Raw genomic sequence first — 18,325 nt, 5'->3', positions numbered from 1 at the left:
CAGCACAGGGACCCCAGTGGGACTCCCTGGGGGGGGAAGGCACAAAAGCCAGGGAAGCCACGCTCCCGTGGGACCCCCCTAATGGGGGTCCCATCCCCCTGCCCTGGGGAGGCCATGCCGGATCCGGCAGCGACACAGATCCCGGCTCAGCCGCGGGGCTGGGCCCTTCCTGCGGCAGGAACCTCCCGAGGAGCCGTTTCCTCGGCCGGGCGGCAGCGGGTCCCCTCCGCCATCGTCCCTTCCCTCCCACCCCGAGGGGAGGAAACAGGCCGGGCGCCCACCGCCCCTCTCCTCCGGCCGGGGGGCCGGGCACCCAACGCCAGCGTGGAGCCCGGCCCCGTCTTTCGTCGAAGCGCCGGCAGGAAACCGGGGCGAGTCGGGACCAGCCCGGCACAGGCGCGAGCGGGACCCGCTGCCGCATGCCCCGCCGCCCCCGCTTGCACCCCGACACCGGCTGGAGGTGAGATTTTGGGGGGTCTTGGGGTTCGGTGGGTTTGGGGACGGTGGGCGAGGACGGCGGTGGTGACCCCGGGGCTGTTCCAGGCGGGTTTGGGCGGTTTGTGGAACGGCCGCGTGGGGCCGGGGCTCAGCGGGGACCCCCCCAATTCGGTTCCCCTGGGGTCACTGCGCACCCCAAGAGGGGTTGGGAGCCGCCTTCAGCCCCTTCCCCGTCCCGTCTCCCACAGGCGGAGGTGCCGGGGCGGCCATGGAGGCGGCAGTGCCGGCGGAGGAGGCATTGGTGCTGGTGGAATACGGCTTCGAGTACCGAGCCAAGGACGGGACCTTGGTCTCCATCAAGCCTAACGAGCGCTACGTCCTGCTGAAACGAACCAACCACCACTGGTGGCACGTCAAGAAGAGCGGGGACACCCGACCCTTCTACATCCCTGCCCAGTATGTGAAGGAGCTGCCCCCCATTGCTGCCCCGGCCCCGCTCGACCCCCCGCCGCCGGGGCACGCCGGGACGGATCCAGCCACGCTCACCCCCCGGCAGCCGCCAGCCTACGAGTATCGGTTCGTCGGCGCCGCTGAGATGGAGGAGCCGGCCGGAGGATGCTCGGTGCCCAGGAGGGACTCGGTGCCCAGGAAGGACTCGCCGCCGGTGCTCAGCTCTTTTCGGGTCTCCCCGGGGCTGACCCCCCACCCCACCGAGCCCGTTCGACCCTCACACTCCCTGGACGACCTGGCACGGGTGACGCTGGCACCGCGCGGTGCTACTGCCACGGGGTCGCGTGGGCACCCCCCGGGACACACTCGCCCACTCGGGAAAAGCCGCTCCGAGACCCTCTACGCCGCCGGCAAGGACAGGGACACGGCCAGGGGGTGGCCGGGGTCTGGCCACGCAGCTCAGGTACGGTGACATCCCCGGTCCTGTCCCCAAAAGCAGCGCACGGAGGGGGGGGTTGGGGGGGGGGGGGGTACAGGACACCTGGGTCCCTCGGCTGATTCAAAGCCCCGTGTGTGTCCCCCGGTATGAGCCTGTGACCCCCAGCACGGGGTGGGGTGGCACCCAGGGGCTTCCCGGCACCACTGCCGCTGCCAGGACCCCCCCACATCCTCCCACTGAACTGACCCCATGGGGCAAACCTGTGGGCCAACCGCCCCCCCCCCAGGTTTGCCAGCAATTACCACCTCGGGGTGGGGGGGGGTGGGGGGTGAGCGACCCCCACCCCAGGCACCCACCCCAAGCACCTTCTGTGTTCAGCCCCCACCCCGTGCCGTGCCTCAGTTTCCCCACTCTTGTGGACACCCCTGGGCTCTCCCAGCCCCCCCCGCAGCAGTGTCCCACCGGGGTGCAGAGCCCAGCGATGCCCGCGGTCCCCGGGGTGGGGGGCTCGGTGCCACCCAAGGGTCTTTGGGGCTTCCCACACCCCATCCCGGCAGCATTCCCAGGGTGAGAGGAGACAGAAAGGGGTTAACAGGGAAGCGCAGCAACTCCTCCCTGCCGGGGCGGGTGTCTCACCTGGGCGCAGCACCCAGTGCCGGAGGTGGGTGCTGGCTGCACCCCAGCTAAGGCGGGCGCCCCGTCACCCCAAAACCCACGCTCGCCCCACGCCAGTAAGTAGTGAGGGGCCCTTCCCAGTGACACCCCCCCCGGGGCTCCCCGCTGCATCCCTCTTGCAGGGGGCACCCAAGGGTGGGGGGGTGCCCCCCCAGCCCCTCTCCTCCTACCGACACAGGCAGCGGGCTGAGACGGTGACAGCAGAGGGGGGGGTGTCCCACGTCCTTGTCTGTCCCCCCCCCCCGACTCCAGCACCTCTCTTTGGGGTAACTCCAGGCACCCGCAGCACCCCCAGCCCCGGGGTCCACTGCTTTGAGGGGGGCTCGAGGGGTTGTGCCACCCAGGGGGGGGGGTGTTTTGGTGGAGAAAAGGGGGTGTTGGTGGCGGAGGGCCGGGTTTTACACTCCATTTTACACCCTGCGACCCCAGCTGTGCCGGATTAAACCCCCGAGCTCTTTGCACACCCAAAGCCACTGATCCCCTTTCGGAGGGACCCAGCGCGGTCCCCAACCCCGGTGCCATCCCGGTTCCCCTGCCTAAACCCAACCGGCGCCAAAACCAACCGGCGTCGGCAGCGGCGGGGCTGCGGCGGCCTCGGCCCGGCCGCCATGTGCATCTACCACCTCGGCAGCCGGGACGGGGCGATCCCGGTGTCGGGGGGACGCAGCACCCCCCAGCTCATCCCCGTGCCGTTGCCGGTGGAGGGGCACGATGCCGGATGGGCCGAGCTAAATTTTGGGGGGAGTTTTCCCGCTTAGCGCCAGCCGCATCCCCGGCACGGCGTCATCCCGGTGCAATTCCCGCTCGGTTGGCCTTGGCTTTACCGGAGTGGGTGACGGGCGATGGGTGGCGGTTGACGGGGTGACAACAACCCCAAAAAAAGTCAATTCCGCCCCGAGACCAAGCGTCGGGCTCGGAGGCGGCTCTTCCGCTCCCCGAACCCCAGCAGGAAGCGCGGCCGGCACGGGGCCCAGCACAGGGCGCCGTCGGCATCGCCGGAGCCTCCCGGTGCCCCCACCGGTTGCCCTCCCACCGGTGCCCACCGAGATGGGCGACCGGGTGTCGGGTGCCCTGCAGCGGTCCTGTAGCAGGGTGTCGCAGCTGCTGCATTTGGGGAAGGTAGGCAGCACCCATGGGTGCACCCAGCTGGGGGGGGTGTTGTGGGGTCACCCCCCACTTCCAAGCTCCCTCCTGAATTTCCCCCAAGTGTTTACGCTGCGGAGGTGGGGTGCCAAGATGCCCATCCTGAAGCGGCGAGGGGCACCCAATCGTCCGTCGTCCCCCCCCCCCACCGGGGGAGAAAACCCCCCAGGGTTGCACCCATGGGAAGGAGGGAGGTGCTGGAGGGGCTCCGTGCCGGGGGTCCCCCCTGGTCACCCCCATGTCCCTTGTCCCCAAGATGAAGGTGGCCTCTCGCCCTGGGTTTCCGGCCCTGCTCGCAGCAGTGGGGGGGTCACGGGGTGGCGGGGGGGGGGGGGGTTGGTGGTGATGGGGTGTCCCTGGGGACACTCAGTCCGCTGTCCCCCTCTGTTCCAGGGTGTCCCCAGGGACAGTCCACCCCCCCCCACCACCCCCACCCCAGGGTGACGGGCAGGGCTGGGGTTGGGAAACTTTGTCCCCGCCGCCGTTGGAGGTTGGAGGGTGGCTCAGGGGCTGTAAAGCTGGGGAGATCAAAGGGTGCCAGGAGGGCATTCCCCGCCGGCAGCCACCCACCCGCAGCCGCCTGGTCCCGGGGAACACGTTCCCCCCCCACCCCGAGCAGTGTTCGGGGCCTTATTTTGGGATGTGGTGATGGGGTTGACGGTCCCAGCAGCCGGCTCTGCTCGCCGGTGGGGTCAGGGTGCTGGGGTGGGTGGCAGGGGCTGTGGGTGCTGGTGGTCTGGGTGCTGGTGATGTGCGCGTTGGAGGTGTCCCAGGGTGCTGGTGTTGAGGGTGCTGGTATGAGTGGTGTGGGTGCAAGTGCTGGGGTGCTGATGCCGACGATGTGGGTGCAGAGGCTGGGGGGTGATGGGCATGTCGGTGGCGTTGGGGCTGCAGATGTTGGGGTGTTCGTGGTTTGGGTGCCAGTGAGCTGGGTGCCGATGATGTGGGTGCAAGTGCTGGGTGCTGATGCCGATGATGTGGATACAGATCCCGGGGGTGCAGGCACAGCGGGTGACGTGGGTACGGAAGATGCCGGCGCTGACACCGGAGACCATGATGCCCCAAGCCCAAACTCTCTCCACGTTCTCAGGCCGGACACCCATCCCCACCGCCAGCCGAGTGCTCCCTGCCCCCATGTGGGTGCCATGGGTGCCCCCCTCCACCACCCGGCCATCGACATCCCATCGCTCGCAGCTCCTGCCCCATGTGAGCGGGTGTCTCAGGGCAGTGCCTGCTGGGTGCCCGGGCAGGATGGATGCCCCAGCAGCTGGGGCAGGGCAGGATCCAGCTCCTCAGCCCTCTCACCCATCCACCAGCCTGGGTACCACGGCAACGATATCCCAGGAACGCCATTCCCAGCAGCCCTGCCCCATCTCACGGCACCCATCGCCAACCGCAGCACCCGAGTGACCCATCCGTGTCCCCCCCCAGGCACGCAAGGAGCCGGAGGAGCCGCCTGCCCCCATCTACCTCAACATCCAGGAGCTGCGGGAAGAAGCCGCAGCCACCAGCTCGGCCCCGGAGGAGGCCGGCAGCTCCTTGTCGGATTGGGAAACCCACACGGATACGGACAGTGGACATTTGTTTTATTATAACCCGGTGACGGGTGAGACCACGTGGGATTGTCCCTTTGGGCAGGCAGAAGATGGAGTGAGTCCTGTCGCCTCTCCCGCCTCCTCGCTTCCCCACAGCCCGGAATTTCCCGAGTGGGAACAGTACATGGACGAAGCCAGCGGACAGGCTTTTTTCTATAATTCGGTAACAGGTGAGACGTCGTGGGACCCTCCCCACACGGGAGACGGAGGCAGCTCCCAGGATATGTACCCTGGGGTGACGCGGTACGGTCCCATGGAGCAGAGGGTGAGCACCCAGTGAGGCGCAGGGGTGATGAGGATGGGGATGGGGCTGGAGATGGAAACGGAGACGTAGATGGAGATGGAGACAGAGATGGGGATGGAAACAAGAGATGGAGACAGAGACAGAAATGGGGGTGGGGAGGGAAGTGGAGACGGGGAGGGGGATGGAAATGGAGATGGACATGGGGATGGGGATGGAGATGGAGATGGAGACAGAGACGGAGATGGAGACGAAGACGCAGACGGAGATGGAGACGGAGATGGGGATGGGGATGGGGATGGAGATGGAGATGATGGAGTTGGGGCACCCCCCACCTGGGCTGGCCACAGTTTGGGAATGCAGATGCTCTTGGTGGGGCACAAGATCTTGATGTGGCTCTTCTCTCCAGCCTCCCACTCCAGAAACGGACTATCCCGACCTGTCTCCAGATGAGCTGGAGGGTTATCCTGAGGAGGACTACTCACCCGTGGGCTCCTATGATCAGGGGGCCGCTCTCTGTCTGTCCCCGAGGCGCCCCGAGGAGCTGGGCTCGCCCCCGGGCTGGTACGGGCACAGCCACCCCGAGGGAGCCGTGTTCTGCCCCGAGCACTTCACTTCTGACACGGTACGGGGATGGGGACAGGGTCAGGGATGGGGACAGGGATAGGGATGGGGATAGGCAGAAGAATGGGGATAGGGACAGGGATGGCAATGGGGATGGGGACATGGATGGGGACACAGATTGGGATAGGGACAGGGATAAGGATGGGAACAAGGTTGGCGATGAGGATAGGGACAGCAGTGGGGACAGGGATAGGGACAGGGATGTCTGGCAGGGGATGAGCATCCTCGTGGAGCTACAAAAGCAGCAGACAGGGACAGTGGGTGTGAAGCCCAGCACCCTTCTGGCATGGGCACCCTGGGCATCACCCGCTCCCTCCCTCCCTCCCTCCCCAGGTCCCGGTGGGTGGCCGCCATGACCGGGCCAGCAGTGGCTCTAGCCAGGACAGTGGGCTCTTTGCCTGGCACAGCACCGTGCCGCCGGTGCTGGGGCTCAAGGAGGAGAAGGTGAGCACCCTGGGGAGGGGCAGCCAGCCCTTCCCCAACCCCAGCACCAGGAAAGGCAGGGGGCAAGCCTGACACCCCCTCCCTGCTTTGTCTTCCAGTTTAAAAGCCTCGAAAAAGCCGGGGTGCTCAACCGGACCAAGACAGTGGACAGAGGGAAGCGGCTCCGGTAAGCGCATCCCGGTGTCCCCCACCACCGGAGAAGGGAGTGCCAGGGGGGCAGAGGGGACAAGGGCTGTACTGTCCCCCTGGGTGACCCCCTCCTCTGCTCCCCAGGAAGAACTGGAGCTCCTCCTGGACGGTGCTGGAGGGGGGGATCCTCACCTTCTTCAAGGACTCCAAGCACTCGGCTGCTGGTGCCTTGGTAAGAGCCCCAACGGTCTCAGTGGAGGGCCAGCACCCATGGGATGGGGCCAGCGCCAGTGGGGTGGGACTAGCACTCGTGAGATGGGACCAGCACTTACTGCATGGGACCAGCACCCATGGGATGGGACCAGCACCCATCGAATGAGGCTAGCGCCCACGGGACAGGGGCAGCACCCATGGGACAGGGCAAGGACTCACAGGATGGGGTCAGCACCTGCAGGATGGAGCCAGGACCCATGGGATGGGTCCAACACCCATGGGATGGAGCCAGGACCCCGCACAAGGACCCCTCCCAGCCTTGGGCTGGGTTGCCGCACGCCGGCGGGGGTGTGCTCACACCTCTGCTCCCACACACTGGGCCAGAGCTGGTGTCAGGGCATCTTAACGAGTGCACGGGGCTCGTTAGGGTGAGCGAGGAGGAAGCGGTGCCTGACCCAGCCCCCCCACACCCCCCCCGCTCCCCGGCTCCCAGCACCCACCACCCGGATGCAGAAGCTGCCGTGGCTTTTGCAACACCCTGCGGTGACAGTGGCAGGGGAAGGAGAGGGGATGGACCCACACCATAGGAGGGGGGAGACGTGGTGCTGGCCCCACCGCCGGGACCTGGGTTCAGGGCTCTGTCTGGGGGGGTCCTTCTGGAAAACAGGGATGGGGAGGGGCTGGATGGAGGGGGAGCGTGGCCAAAGCACCCCGAAACCCAGAGCATGGGGAGAGCAAGAGGGTCTGATGCTCTTCCCTTATGAAAACCCCAAGGGACTGTCCCGTCCCTGGGGACAGCCACCCAGACTCCTTTCGCCATGTAATGCTCCTCCCACATGGTGCTGTCACCGAGAGGGACCCTAATGCTGAAGACCCCCGGGGTCCCTGGGCAGGGCTGGGGATGTCCCGTGAGGTGATGACGGCTGTAGGGCCCGGCTGTCCCCAAACTGGTGGCCACGACACCCACACTGCACCACATCCTGGTCCTGCAGCGAGACCCCGGTGCCACGGGAGGTGACAGAGATGTCCCACAGGGGACATTTGCCACTCCTGCCTTTCTGGAGGAGGAAAGCCCGCAGCCCCCCCCTGCAGAGCAGGACCCCAGTGTCCCCGTCCCCTGTGGGTGGGTGCCAGCCAGCGGTGCCACCCTCGTCCCCTTGCTCCTGCAGCGGCACCCCAGCACCCTGACCACCCCCGAGCACACGGTGGAGCTGCGTGGGGCCACCCTCGCCTGGGCCGGCAAGGACAAGTCCAGCAAGAAGCACGTCCTGGAGGTGAGACGGGTGACAGCGGGGGGGACATCGGTCACCTGTCGGGGTCCACGGGTGGCCCGTGAGGTGGTGGCGATGCCAGCACCCACCTGGTTCATCTCACCAGGGGTGAAGGGCATGTGCTGGGGTTGGTGGTGGTGGGGACATCCTCTGATGTCCCCAGGCTGGGAGCAAAGGGACGTGCTGCACTGCCGGCCACCGTCCCTTTCGTGTAGGCATGGAGATGTCACCAAGAGACGTCCCCACTCCCAGAGGGGTTTTTCCACTCGGGCTTTGTATGGGGAGGAGGTTTCCAGCCACCCTGGCTCACTGGCAAGTGGCAACAGTTGGGGTCATCAGTGTAATGAGTTGGGCGCTGTTCTCAGCCACAACCTGGCCCCCAAAGCCAGGTGCTTGCAGCCAAATGCGGGCAGCCCCGTGGCCCTGCCCTGACTGCTGCCTGCTGCTCCCGCAGCTGAAGACACGGGAGGGCTCAGAATTCCTCATCCAGCACGACTCGGAGCAGATCATCACCGCCTGGCAGAAGGCGATCGCTGACAGCATCGGCAGGCTGGTGAGCAGGTGCCCGCCGACCCCCACCCTGCCACCCTTGGGATGGGCACAGGGGTCTCACACTGCCCCTTCCCTAGGGCACCGGCCTCCCCGACGAGGAGGATGCCGAAAGCGGGGCTGAATTCGGCTCCCGGGAGAAGCTGGGGGGAAGCGAGGAGAAGAGGGCAGGTGAGCTCGGGCATCCCGGCATAGGGACAGGCACCGGGGTGGCACCGGCAAAACCATCCACCGGGCAGGGTGGGATGGCCAACCCATGGTGTCCCCAGCTCCCCGTGGTGGTGGGACGTGCCAGGAGCCCCCCGGTCCCTCAGGACAATGCTGATGTGTGCCCTGTCCCCGCCAGCAGCCGGGCAGCCGATGGGCAGTGCCAGCGGCGAGAGTGACTCCAGCAAAGTCCGGAACAAACTCCGCAAGTTCCTGCAGAGGCGGCCGACGCTGCAGTCGCTGCGTGAGAAGGGCTACATCAAAGGTGGGTGTCAGGGTTCGGGCTACATCAAGGGTGGGTGCTCAGGGTGGAGCTGAGCCCCCTCGGGGTGTCCCCAAGCTGGAAGGTGGGTGGGAACAGCCAAGGATAGAGCTGGGATAGAGGGTTGGGGGGACCAAGACCAACTCCAACCTGACGTCTTGGTGATGGGCTTGGGCATGTCCCATCCCTGCCAGCCACCCCGGTGTCACACCTGTATGGGAACAGGACCGACCGTGATGTCCCCAACCCTGTCCCCCACCCCGGACCCACCACCAGGCATCCTTTCGGTGTCACCCAGCTATGCTCAAGTGCCCATTGGTTTTTCCAGATCAGGTTTTCGGCTGCTCCCTGCAAGCGCTGTGCGAGCGGGAGCGGGGGACGGTGCCCCGCTTTGTCCTGCAGTGCATCCAGACCGTGGAGAGGAGAGGTACCACCCCGGGGCTCGGGGACAGGGACAACCCTAGGGGCACTGGGATGGGGACAGCTCTGGGTAAAGCCTAAATTTGATGGTTGGGTTTTCCCTGGAGTCCCGGTTCTGGCTGCTGTGGGCAACCAGCACGACCATACCAGTCGCTGTCACTGTGTGCCACTGGGCTGTGGGCATCTTCCAGGGGACAGTGGGGACATGTGGGTACCCGGAGCTCCCTTGATGGTGGCTGGTGTCACATCCCAGGGTGGGTTGTGGTTAACCAGGAGCTTTCCCCCCCCATCTCCACCACCGTCCTCTGCCAGGTCTGGACATCGATGGGCTGTACCGGGTCAGCGGCAACCTGGCCACCATCCAGAAACTGCGCTACAAAGTGGAGCACGGTAAGGTCACCCATGGTGACAACGGGGGCAAATGGGATATACCCCCCCTGCCCAAGGGCAGGGTGATGGGGTTCCAGCCAAGAAGGGAGGGGACAGGGACCCTCATGGGTCCCTGGGGCTCTGGGACCTGCCTGAGGTGCTGTCCCGGCCCCACAGACGAGCACCTGGACCTGGATGATGGGCGCTGGGAGGACATCCACGTTGTCACCGGGGCGCTGAAACTCTTTTTCCGGGAGCTGCCGGAGCCACTCGTCCCCTTCAGTCACTTCGACAAGTTCATCGCTGCCATCAGTGAGGCCCAGGGACGGGGACAGGGATGGGATGGGAATGGGGACGGGAACAGGGACGGGGATGGGGATGGGGATGGGGATGGGGATGGGGACGGGGACGGATGCTCCGGCTGCCGGAGCCAGCACCCCACCGTGTCTTCCCTCCCCTTGCAGAGATGCAGGACCCGACCAGGCGGGGCCGGTGCGTCCGTGACCTGGTGTTCTCCCTCCCGCCCGCCCACCACGACACCATGAAGGTCCTCTTCCACCACCTCTGCAGGTGACACCCAGCTCGCTCCCCCCCCCAAACCCAAGCTGGTGCCAGGAAGGGGGACAGGACCTGGGTTTGGGGACATTCCAGGTGACAGCATCCCTTGTCCCCGCAGGGTTATCGAGTACAAGGAGGAGAACCGCATGTCGGTGCAGAGCATCGCCATCGTCTTCGGCCCCACGTTGCTGCGGCCGGTGAGCGAGGAGGGGAACATGGCCATGCACATGGTCTTCCAGAACCAGGTGGTGGAGCACATCCTCAACCAGTACAGCTACATCTTCCCCGACGGCTAAAACGCCCTGGGGACACTCGTGGGGACAAGCCCAGCAGCGGGGACATGAAGGAGCAGCGTCTCAGTGGAAGGACTTGGCCGTGTGTCACCTCAGACGATGGGTGGGGGCAATCGCGGGCTCGATGAAGGGGCAGCGCGGTGGCCCGGCTCGCTCGGGATGCGGCTTGAGGGGTGGGTGTCAGAGCTGGGGGCACCCTGAGCACCCCGTCCTCCTCTGCCACCCACCGGGGCCGGATCCGCCGGACGTTGAGCCCCAGGGGGTGCGTGGGGCTTGAGGGGGTCCCCGTCGGTTAAGAGGGGACGATCGACGCCTGGTGGTCCCCAGCTTGCTGGGACCAGCGGCACAGACCCGGCATCCCCGGGATAAGGGGATGGAGGTGCCCGGCCGGGCAGTGCCCGCGGGGACGGTGCCACCGGCAGGGAGGACAGGGAGAAGTCCAGCTGTGCCATGGCCGGAGCCGGCATCCGGCACGAGCCCGCCGCCGTATTCCCAAATAAAGAGCCCGTTCAGCCGCGAGGACGAGGCGTTGCTGGCGGGGCGCAGGGATATCCCCAGGGACACTGGTGGCACAGCGGGAGCTCGGTGCCCCTTGGCTCCTGGTGACCCTTGGGGACAAGATGTGCCCTTCGTACCCCACGAGGACGAGGGGATCTCGGCACCCCCAGAGGGGCGAGACTGCAGGGCGTCATGGTGACTGCGTCCCCTCTGCTTTGGGACACCTTTCCCGGCTGGCATCGCCAAACCCCATGTCATCACGAGTGTCGCTGCAGGCAGCGGGGATGGGTGCTGTGGGGAGCGGGTGCCAGTGGGATGTGAGCTCCTGTCACCCGGAGTCACCTCTCTGGGGTGGGGACACTTTGGGTCATGACGGAGATGATTTGGGACACAACCAGGACAGTATGGGACACAAAAGGGACAGTAAAGGGACACAACTGAAATGCTTTGGGACATAACGGGGACGCTAAAGGGCACGGCAGTGACACGAGGAAGATGCTTTGGGACATGGCGGTGACACTTTGGGACACAATGGGAACAGGTCAGCATAGGATACGGTGAGGATGGCTGGGATATAGAGGGGACACTTTGGGATGCAACAGGGACACTTGGGGACACGACAAGGGCACTTTGGGGTGCGGTGAGGGTACTTTGGGATGTAATGGGGACACTTTGGGACACAAGGGGACACGAGGGGTCATGACGGAGTTCCTTTGGGACGCAGTGGGGCCACTCTGGGGCACAAGGGGATGCTTCAAGGGTGCAGCAGGGCTCCTTTGGGACACGAGGGGACAGGACAGGGACCCTTTGGGATGCAGTGGGGAGATTTGGGGGCACAAGGGGGGACAAGGGGCACCTTGGAGGACGAGGGGATGCTCCGAGGGTGTGCACAGGAGCACTCTGGGATGCAGCGGGGACATTTTGGGATGCAGCGGGGACACTTTGGGATGCAGCGGGGACATTTTGGGATGCAGCGGGGACACTTTGGGATGCAGCGGGGACATTTCGGGATGCAGCGGGGACACTTTGGGTGCAGCGGGGACACTTTGGGATGCAGCGGGGACACTTTGGGTGCAGCGGGGACACTTTGGGATGCAGCGGGGACATTTTGGGTGCAGCGGGGACACTTTGGGATGCAGCGGGGACATTTTGGGATGCAGCGGGGACACTTTGGGATGCAGCGGGGACATTTTGGGATGCAGCGGGGACACTTTGGGGCCCAAGGGGATACTTTGGGACAGGAGGGGATGCTTCAGGGCTGCGGCGGTGGTTCTTCGGGACACGACGGGGACACTTGGGGATGCAGCGGGGACACTTGGGGACACGAGGGGAAACTTCACCCCCCCCCCCTCCCGCCACGGGAACAACTCGGGACCCTCCGGGGCGGGGCAGGGGCGGGGGCGGGAACCGCCCCGGGGTCCCGGCGGGGCGGGGCGGGGGCGGGGACCGGCCCGGGGGGGGGGCCGGGGGGCAGAGCCCGGGCCGAGCCCCGCTGCCGGCCCCGCTCCGCGCCCCCCGCCCCGGCTCCATCTTGTGCGCGGCCGCCGCCGAGCGGCTCCAGGTGCGGGGCGGGAGGGGGGGGGGGGGCGTTTTGCTCGGTCCCGCGTAGGGACCCGCTGGGGGGGCGGGGGGGGGAGCGACACCGTGGGGCGGGGGGGGACCCCGGGGCGGCCCCCACCTCGGACCCACGGAGTGATTTCCCCCCCCCCCTTCCCGCCCCTTGGGACCCCCTGGGAGGGCCCCCCGCCCCGCGGCCGTACGGGACCCCCGGGGCTGTAGGGGCCCCCCTGGGACCGATGCCCCCCATAAAGCCGTGCAGGACCCCCAGAGTGACCCCCCCCCTCACCGCCTTGGGACCCCCGGAGCGAGCCCCCCCCCGCGAGGCTCATGCGGGACCCCCATCAATCCCGTGCCCCCCCCCCGCAACGGGGGTCGTGCAGGACCAGGGAGCGCATCAAACCGCCAGCAGCGACCCCCCCCCCCAGAGCCTCACCGAGCCCCCCCCAGAGCCCCCTCAGCAGCAAACCCCCCCCAAGAGCCCCCTCAGCAGCAAACTCCTCCAGAGCCTCACAGAGCCCCCCCGACCCCCCCAGCAGCGACCCCCCCAGCAGCGACCCCCCCCAGAGCCTCACCGAGCCCCCCCCCAGAGCCCCCTCAGCAGCAAACCCCCCCAGAGCCTCACAGAGCCCCCCCCAGCAGCGAACCCCCCCAGAGCCCCCCCCCAGACCCCCCCCAGCAGCGAACCCCCCCAGAGCCTCACAGAGCCCCCCCAGACCCCCTCAGCAGCGACCCGACCCCCCCCAGACCCCCTACACACACTTCCCCTTGCTGCCACAAGCCCCCCCCCCCCTCCAGTGCTCGGCGCTGCACAGGCAGGATCCGACCCCAATTCAACTGGGGGCAGGGACCCCCCCCCCCCCCGCAAAGGGCCGGGAGGTGGGTGTCCCCCCCCCCCGGGGCTGCCAGCCCACCCCCTCCCCCAGGACCAGGCACCAAGGGGTTACAGCACAGAACCGGCTTTGGTGGCCAAAATCCCTCTTAAGGCATTAATCGTGGTGGGAATTGGGGGGGGGAGGAGGGGGGAGGGCCACTGTGTTGTGTCGTGTGTGTCCCCCCCCCCGGCTGTCCCCAGCCCGGCGGGGGAGTGGGGACAAGTGCACCCGGCCTGGAAATTTAAGCCAAATCACTAAACCTGGCTTAAAATTCAATGGGATTTAGGGGAAAACAAACCAAAAAAAAAAAGGTGGGAGGGGGGATGCAGTGGGAAGCAGGGTTGGAGGTTTGGGGGGGCATGTCTGGCAACCCCCCCCCATTCCGGTGGGGGGCCCATGCGTTAGTCAGGGTGTAAAGGTCGGTGTTTGAACGCGCGGTGCGGAAGTGGCACCGTCCCCGTGTCCCCGTGTCCCCGTGTCCCCGTCCCCGGCGGTGGCTCCCAGCTGGCAGCAGGTAGGGAGGGCAGGGCTGGGTGCCCCCCACCCCCGCAGGATGGGGGGGGGGGTGTGTCCCCCACCCCAGCATGCGCACCCGCTGTCTGACCCGTGCGGTGACGTGGGGGTCCCAGCCGGCTCTGCCCCGGGCTGGTGTCCCGTGGGCCTGGCGTGGCCGGGTGTCCTGCTCCCCGTGGGGACGGGGACTCAGAGACCCCGCTGCTGCACTGAGGATGGCTTGGGGGGTCCCCGTGGCCCCATAGGGACCGGTCTCTGGGGTCCCTATGGCCCCATAGGGACTGGCTGTGAGGGTCCCCATAGCCCCACAGGGACCAGTCTCTGGGGTCCCTATAGTACTGTAGGGACTGGCTGTGAGGGTCCCCATACCCCATATGGATCAGGGGTCCCCATGGTCCCATAAGGACTGGGCTCTGGGGGTCCCCATGGCCCCATAGGGACCAGGCTCTGGGGTCCCTATAGCCCCATAGGGACTGGCTATGAGGGTCCCCATAGCCCTTAGGGACTGGTCTCTGAGGTCCCTATAGCCCCATAGGGACTGGCTCTGGGAGTCCCCATAGCCCCATAGGGACCAGGCTCTGGGGTCCCTATAGCCCCGTAAGGACTGGCTGTGAGGGTCCCCATAGCCCATAGGGACCAGGCTCTCAGGGGTCCCCATGGTCCCATAGGGACCAGTCTCTGGGGTCCCTATGGCCCCATAGGGACTGGCTGTGAGGGTCCCCATAGCCCCATAGGGACCAGTCTCTGGGGTCCCTATAGTACTGTAGGGACTGGCTGTGAGGGTCCCCATACCCCATATGGATCAGGGGTCCCCATGGTCCCATAAGGACTGGGCTCTGGGGGTCCCCATGGCCCCATAGGGACCAGGCTCTGGGGTCCCTATAGCCCCATAGGGACTGGCTATGAGGGTCCCCATAGCCCTTAGGGACTGGTCTCTGAGGTCCCTATAGCCCCATAGGGACTGGCTCTGGGAGTCCCCATAGCCCCATAGGGACCAGGCTCTGGGGTCCCTATAGCCCCGTAAGGACTGGCTGTGAGGGTCCCCATAGCCCATAGGGACCAGGCTCTCAGGGGTCCCCATGGTCCCATAGGGACCGGTCTCTGGGGTCCCTATGGCCCCATAGGGACTGGCTGTGAGGGTCCCCATAGCCCCACAGGGACCAGTCTCTGGGGTCCCTATAGTACTGTAGGGACTGGCTGTGAGGGTCCCCATACCCCATATGGATCAGGGGTCCCCATGGTCCCATAAGGACTGGGCTCTGGGGGTCCCCATGGCCCCATAGGGACCAGGCTCTGGGGTCCCTGTAGCCCCATAGGGACTGGCTATGAGGGTCCCCATAGCCCTTAGGGACTGGTCTCTGAGGTCCCTATAGCCCCATAGGGACTGGCTCTGGGAGTCCCCATAGCCCCATAGGGACCAGGCTCTGGGGTCCCTATAGCCCCGTAAGGACTGGCTGTGAGGGTCCCCATAGCCCATAGGGACCAGGCTCTCAGGGGTCCCCATGGTCCCATAGGGACCGGTCTCTGGGGTCCCTATGGCCCCATAGGGACTGGCTGTGAGGGTCCCCATAGCCCCACAGGGACCAGGCTCTGGGGTCCCTATAGCCCCGTAAGGACTGGCTGTGAGGGTCCCCATAGCCCATAGGGACCAGGCTCTCGGGGGTCCCCATGGTCCCATAAGGACTGGGCTCTGGGGGTCCCCATGGCCCCATAGGGCTGGGTCCCCTCAGCCCCATATGGCCCAGACCTCACTCTCCTGATCCCAGCTCCTGCCCCATGTCACCATGGCCATGGTGGTGGGATGGGGGCAGCCCCCCCCATGAACCATGGCCGAATCCTGCTCCAGCCTGCCCCCAACATCACCCCTTCCCCCCAGTTGTCCCCCCTAGGTGACACTGCCTCTGGAAGGACCCCCTGGGGCAGGGATCCATCTAGTGGGAGACACTGGGTCCTGGCCAGGCATTTTGGGGTGGGGGGTGGGGGGGAAGAGCATCTGCGGGGTTCCCAACCCCTCCCCGGTCCCCCCATCACCGCAGACCCCCCCGTGCCGAGATGGCGCCAGACGCCTGAGCCACCCCACCCCCGGCGGGGACCAGCCATGGAGACGGTCGTCATCGTGGCCATCGGGGTGCTGGCCACCATCTTCCTGGCATCCTTCGTGGCACTGGTGGTGGTCTGCCGGCAGCGGTACTGCCACCCCAAAGACCTCCGGCACCACTACGACACCAAGTGAGTGACCCCGCAGGGGTGGCATCGTCCCCGTCCCCACCGGGTGAGGGGGGGGGGGTCAGGGAGGGACCCCAAACCCCATGGGCTGGGGACAATGCTGGGGACATGTCCACCATCATCAAGGGGACGATGCTGGGGGCACGTTCAGCATCATCAGGGTGTTGGGGGCAGGGGGGGAGCCTGAGGAGGTGGCCCCGTCCCCAGGGATGTCCCCCATGTCCTCAACAGACCCATCGTGGACCTGATGGGGACCGCCGAGACACCCTCGGAGCCCTCGGAGCTGGAGCTGGACGATGTGGTCATCACCAACCCCCACATCGAGGCCATCCTGGAGAACGAGGACTGGGTCGAGGACGCCTCGTAAGTGTGTGTGTCCCCCCGGTGTGCCCCATGTCCCCCCCTCCACTGCTGAGGACCCCCATGCAGTGCCAACCCCCCCATCACGGGATGCAGGTAGCGGAGATTTGGGGTTACCAAGCTATGGCCGGTCCCAAGAAGGGACAGTCCTCAAGCTGGTCTCTGGGTGGGAATGTCCCCAAGGGTCTGGGGGGGACAGGGTGTGGGCAGGCGGGTGGGGGGGGACATGGGGGGCGAGGACAGGGGGGTCTGCCCAGATTCACACCCTCCTCCTTCTCCCCAGGGGTCTGGTGTCCCACTGCATCGCCATCCTGAAGGTGAGTCCAGGGGGTGGCACTGGTGGCACCAGTGGCACTGGTGGCACTGAGTCGACCGTGTCCCCACTCCCGTTGTCCCCCAACCCCCCCACAGATCTGCCACACGCTGACGGAGAAGCTGGTGGCCATGACCATGGGCTCGGGCGCCCGGGTGAAGTCCCCCGCCAGCCTGGGTGACATCATCGTGGTGGCCAAACGCATCAGCCCCAGGTGACAGGGGGAGTCCTGGGGGCTCGGGGGTGGGGGGGGTGATGGAAGGTGTCACCACGGTGTCCCCAGGGGTTAACGCCATCCCCGCCGGCAGGGTGGACGACGTGGTGAGATCCATGTACCCGCCGCTGGACCCCAAACTGCTGGATGCGAGGTGACACCTGCGAGAGGGACAGGGACGCTCCCCGGGTGGGGGGGACACCCATGGGTGGGGTGGGGGGGGCACACCAGTGCCAGCCCATGCCACATAGCTGGTGACAACCACTACGGGGTGACCCAGCGGGATGGGGGCGGGGGGTTGGGGACACCTCCACCCCCCCTATGCTGCAGATGGGGAAACTGAGGCACGAGCCACGTTCCCGGTGACAAAGCCACCGCCCCTGTCCGGCCCAGGGCAGGGAGGTGACAAGGCCACCGTGTCCCCGCAGGGCTGCGGCACTGCTACTGTCGGTCAGCCACCTGGTGCTGGTGACCCGCAGCGCCTGCCGCCAGCCCGCCGCCCGCCACTGGGTCGAGCGGTCGCTGGCGGCCGCCGAGGAGCACATGGCGGTGCTGCGCCAGGCCGCCATGGCCACCGAGACCGACCGGCCGCCGGCCACCGAAGCCTTCCGGCAGGAGCAGTCGGCCATCTGAGACCCACCCCCCCACCCCTCAACCACCCTGACACCCCTCGTTGGCAATAAAGCCCCTGGGATGTCGTGTGTCCCCCCACACGCACCCATCGTGGGGGTCTCTGGGTCTGACCTGGCTCTGTGGTTTCTGGCTCGGGGTGGGGCGGGGGGGTGTTGAGGGAGGATGAGGGGGTTTGGAGGGGCTTGGGGGGGGAGGTTGGGAGTTTAGGGAGGGTTTGGGGCAGCTGAAGGGGTGTTTAGTGGGGTTGGAGGGGCTTGGGGGGGGACGTTGGGAGTTTAGGGAGGGTTTGGGGCAGTTGAAGGAGTGTTTAGGAGGCTTGGAGGGGATTGGGGAGGGTCTTGGGGGTTCGGCAGGGGTGTCAGGGGAGATTTGGGGGAGGTTGGGGGGATTTGGGGGACATTTGAGGGGGTTAGGAGGGGCTGGGGGGGAGTTTAGGGGGTTGGGGGGGCTTGGGGATTGGGTTGGGGGTTGTGGGAGATTTGGGGGACGTTTGAGGGGGTTAGGAGGGGCTGGGGGGGAGTTTAGGGAGGTTGGGGGGGGCTTGGGGGTTTGGCAAGGCGTTGTGGGAGATTTGGGGAGGTTTGGCAGGGGGGAAGGTTGGGGGCATTGGGGGGGATGGGGAACTTTGGAGGGGGTTGGGAGGATTGGGAGTTCGAGTGGTTTGGGGGGGGCTTGGGGGTGCTGCCCACCCCAGAAGCGAGGCCCCGAGGGGCCCACAGGGCTCAGCACCAGCGCGGTGCAAGGCCCCGTGCCCACGGCGGGGCCGCTTTGGGGGTGGGGGGGCAGGACCGTGGGGTGACACCCCCCGGGCTGAGG

General features: G+C 66.8%; 2 protein-coding genes across 7 annotated transcripts; both read left to right on the top strand.

Moving 5' to 3' along the window:
- The first annotated feature begins 336 nt into the window (after positions 1-336).
- ARHGAP27 (Rho GTPase activating protein 27) lies at positions 337-10,831 on the top strand. Of its 6 annotated transcripts, none has more exons than XM_075036873.1 (16): positions 337-460; positions 687-1,351; positions 4,577-5,005; positions 5,391-5,606; positions 5,939-6,049; positions 6,148-6,215; positions 6,323-6,410; positions 7,561-7,665; positions 8,117-8,215; positions 8,292-8,382; positions 8,561-8,683; positions 9,009-9,107; positions 9,413-9,490; positions 9,647-9,781; positions 9,934-10,039; positions 10,146-10,831. In XM_075036873.1, the coding sequence occupies exons 2-16, from the start codon at positions 707-709 to the stop codon at positions 10,321-10,323; spliced, it is 2,571 nt and encodes an 856-aa protein (XP_074892974.1). In that variant the 5' UTR covers positions 337-460; positions 687-706; the 3' UTR covers positions 10,324-10,831. The 6 variants fall into 6 exon arrangements, 4 of the variants coding, with proteins under 4 accessions (XP_074892974.1, XP_074892973.1, XP_074892975.1 ...); XM_075036872.1 differs by having other exon boundaries at positions 8,558-8,683; XR_012651794.1 differs by lacking the exon at positions 10,146-10,831 and having other exon boundaries at positions 8,117-8,223.
- Positions 10,832-12,283: 1,452 nt separating this feature from the next.
- TMEM98 (transmembrane protein 98) lies at positions 12,284-17,607 on the top strand. Its single transcript, XM_075036871.1, has 7 exons — positions 12,284-12,379; positions 15,800-15,992; positions 16,221-16,352; positions 16,633-16,666; positions 16,761-16,876; positions 16,971-17,030; positions 17,305-17,607. Exons 2-7 carry the CDS (start codon positions 15,862-15,864, stop codon positions 17,507-17,509), a joined length of 678 nt encoding a protein of 225 aa, XP_074892972.1. The 5' UTR covers positions 12,284-12,379; positions 15,800-15,861; the 3' UTR covers positions 17,510-17,607.
- The last annotated feature ends 718 nt before the right edge of the window (positions 17,608-18,325 follow it).

The sequence above is a fragment of the Buteo buteo genome, chromosome 9 (genome assembly GCF_964188355.1).
Source record: "Buteo buteo chromosome 9, bButBut1.hap1.1, whole genome shotgun sequence".
Taxonomy (NCBI): domain Eukaryota; kingdom Metazoa; phylum Chordata; class Aves; order Accipitriformes; family Accipitridae; genus Buteo; species Buteo buteo.
Note: the sequence above shows the minus strand (reverse complement) of the source record. Positions and strands in the feature narration are given on the sequence as shown.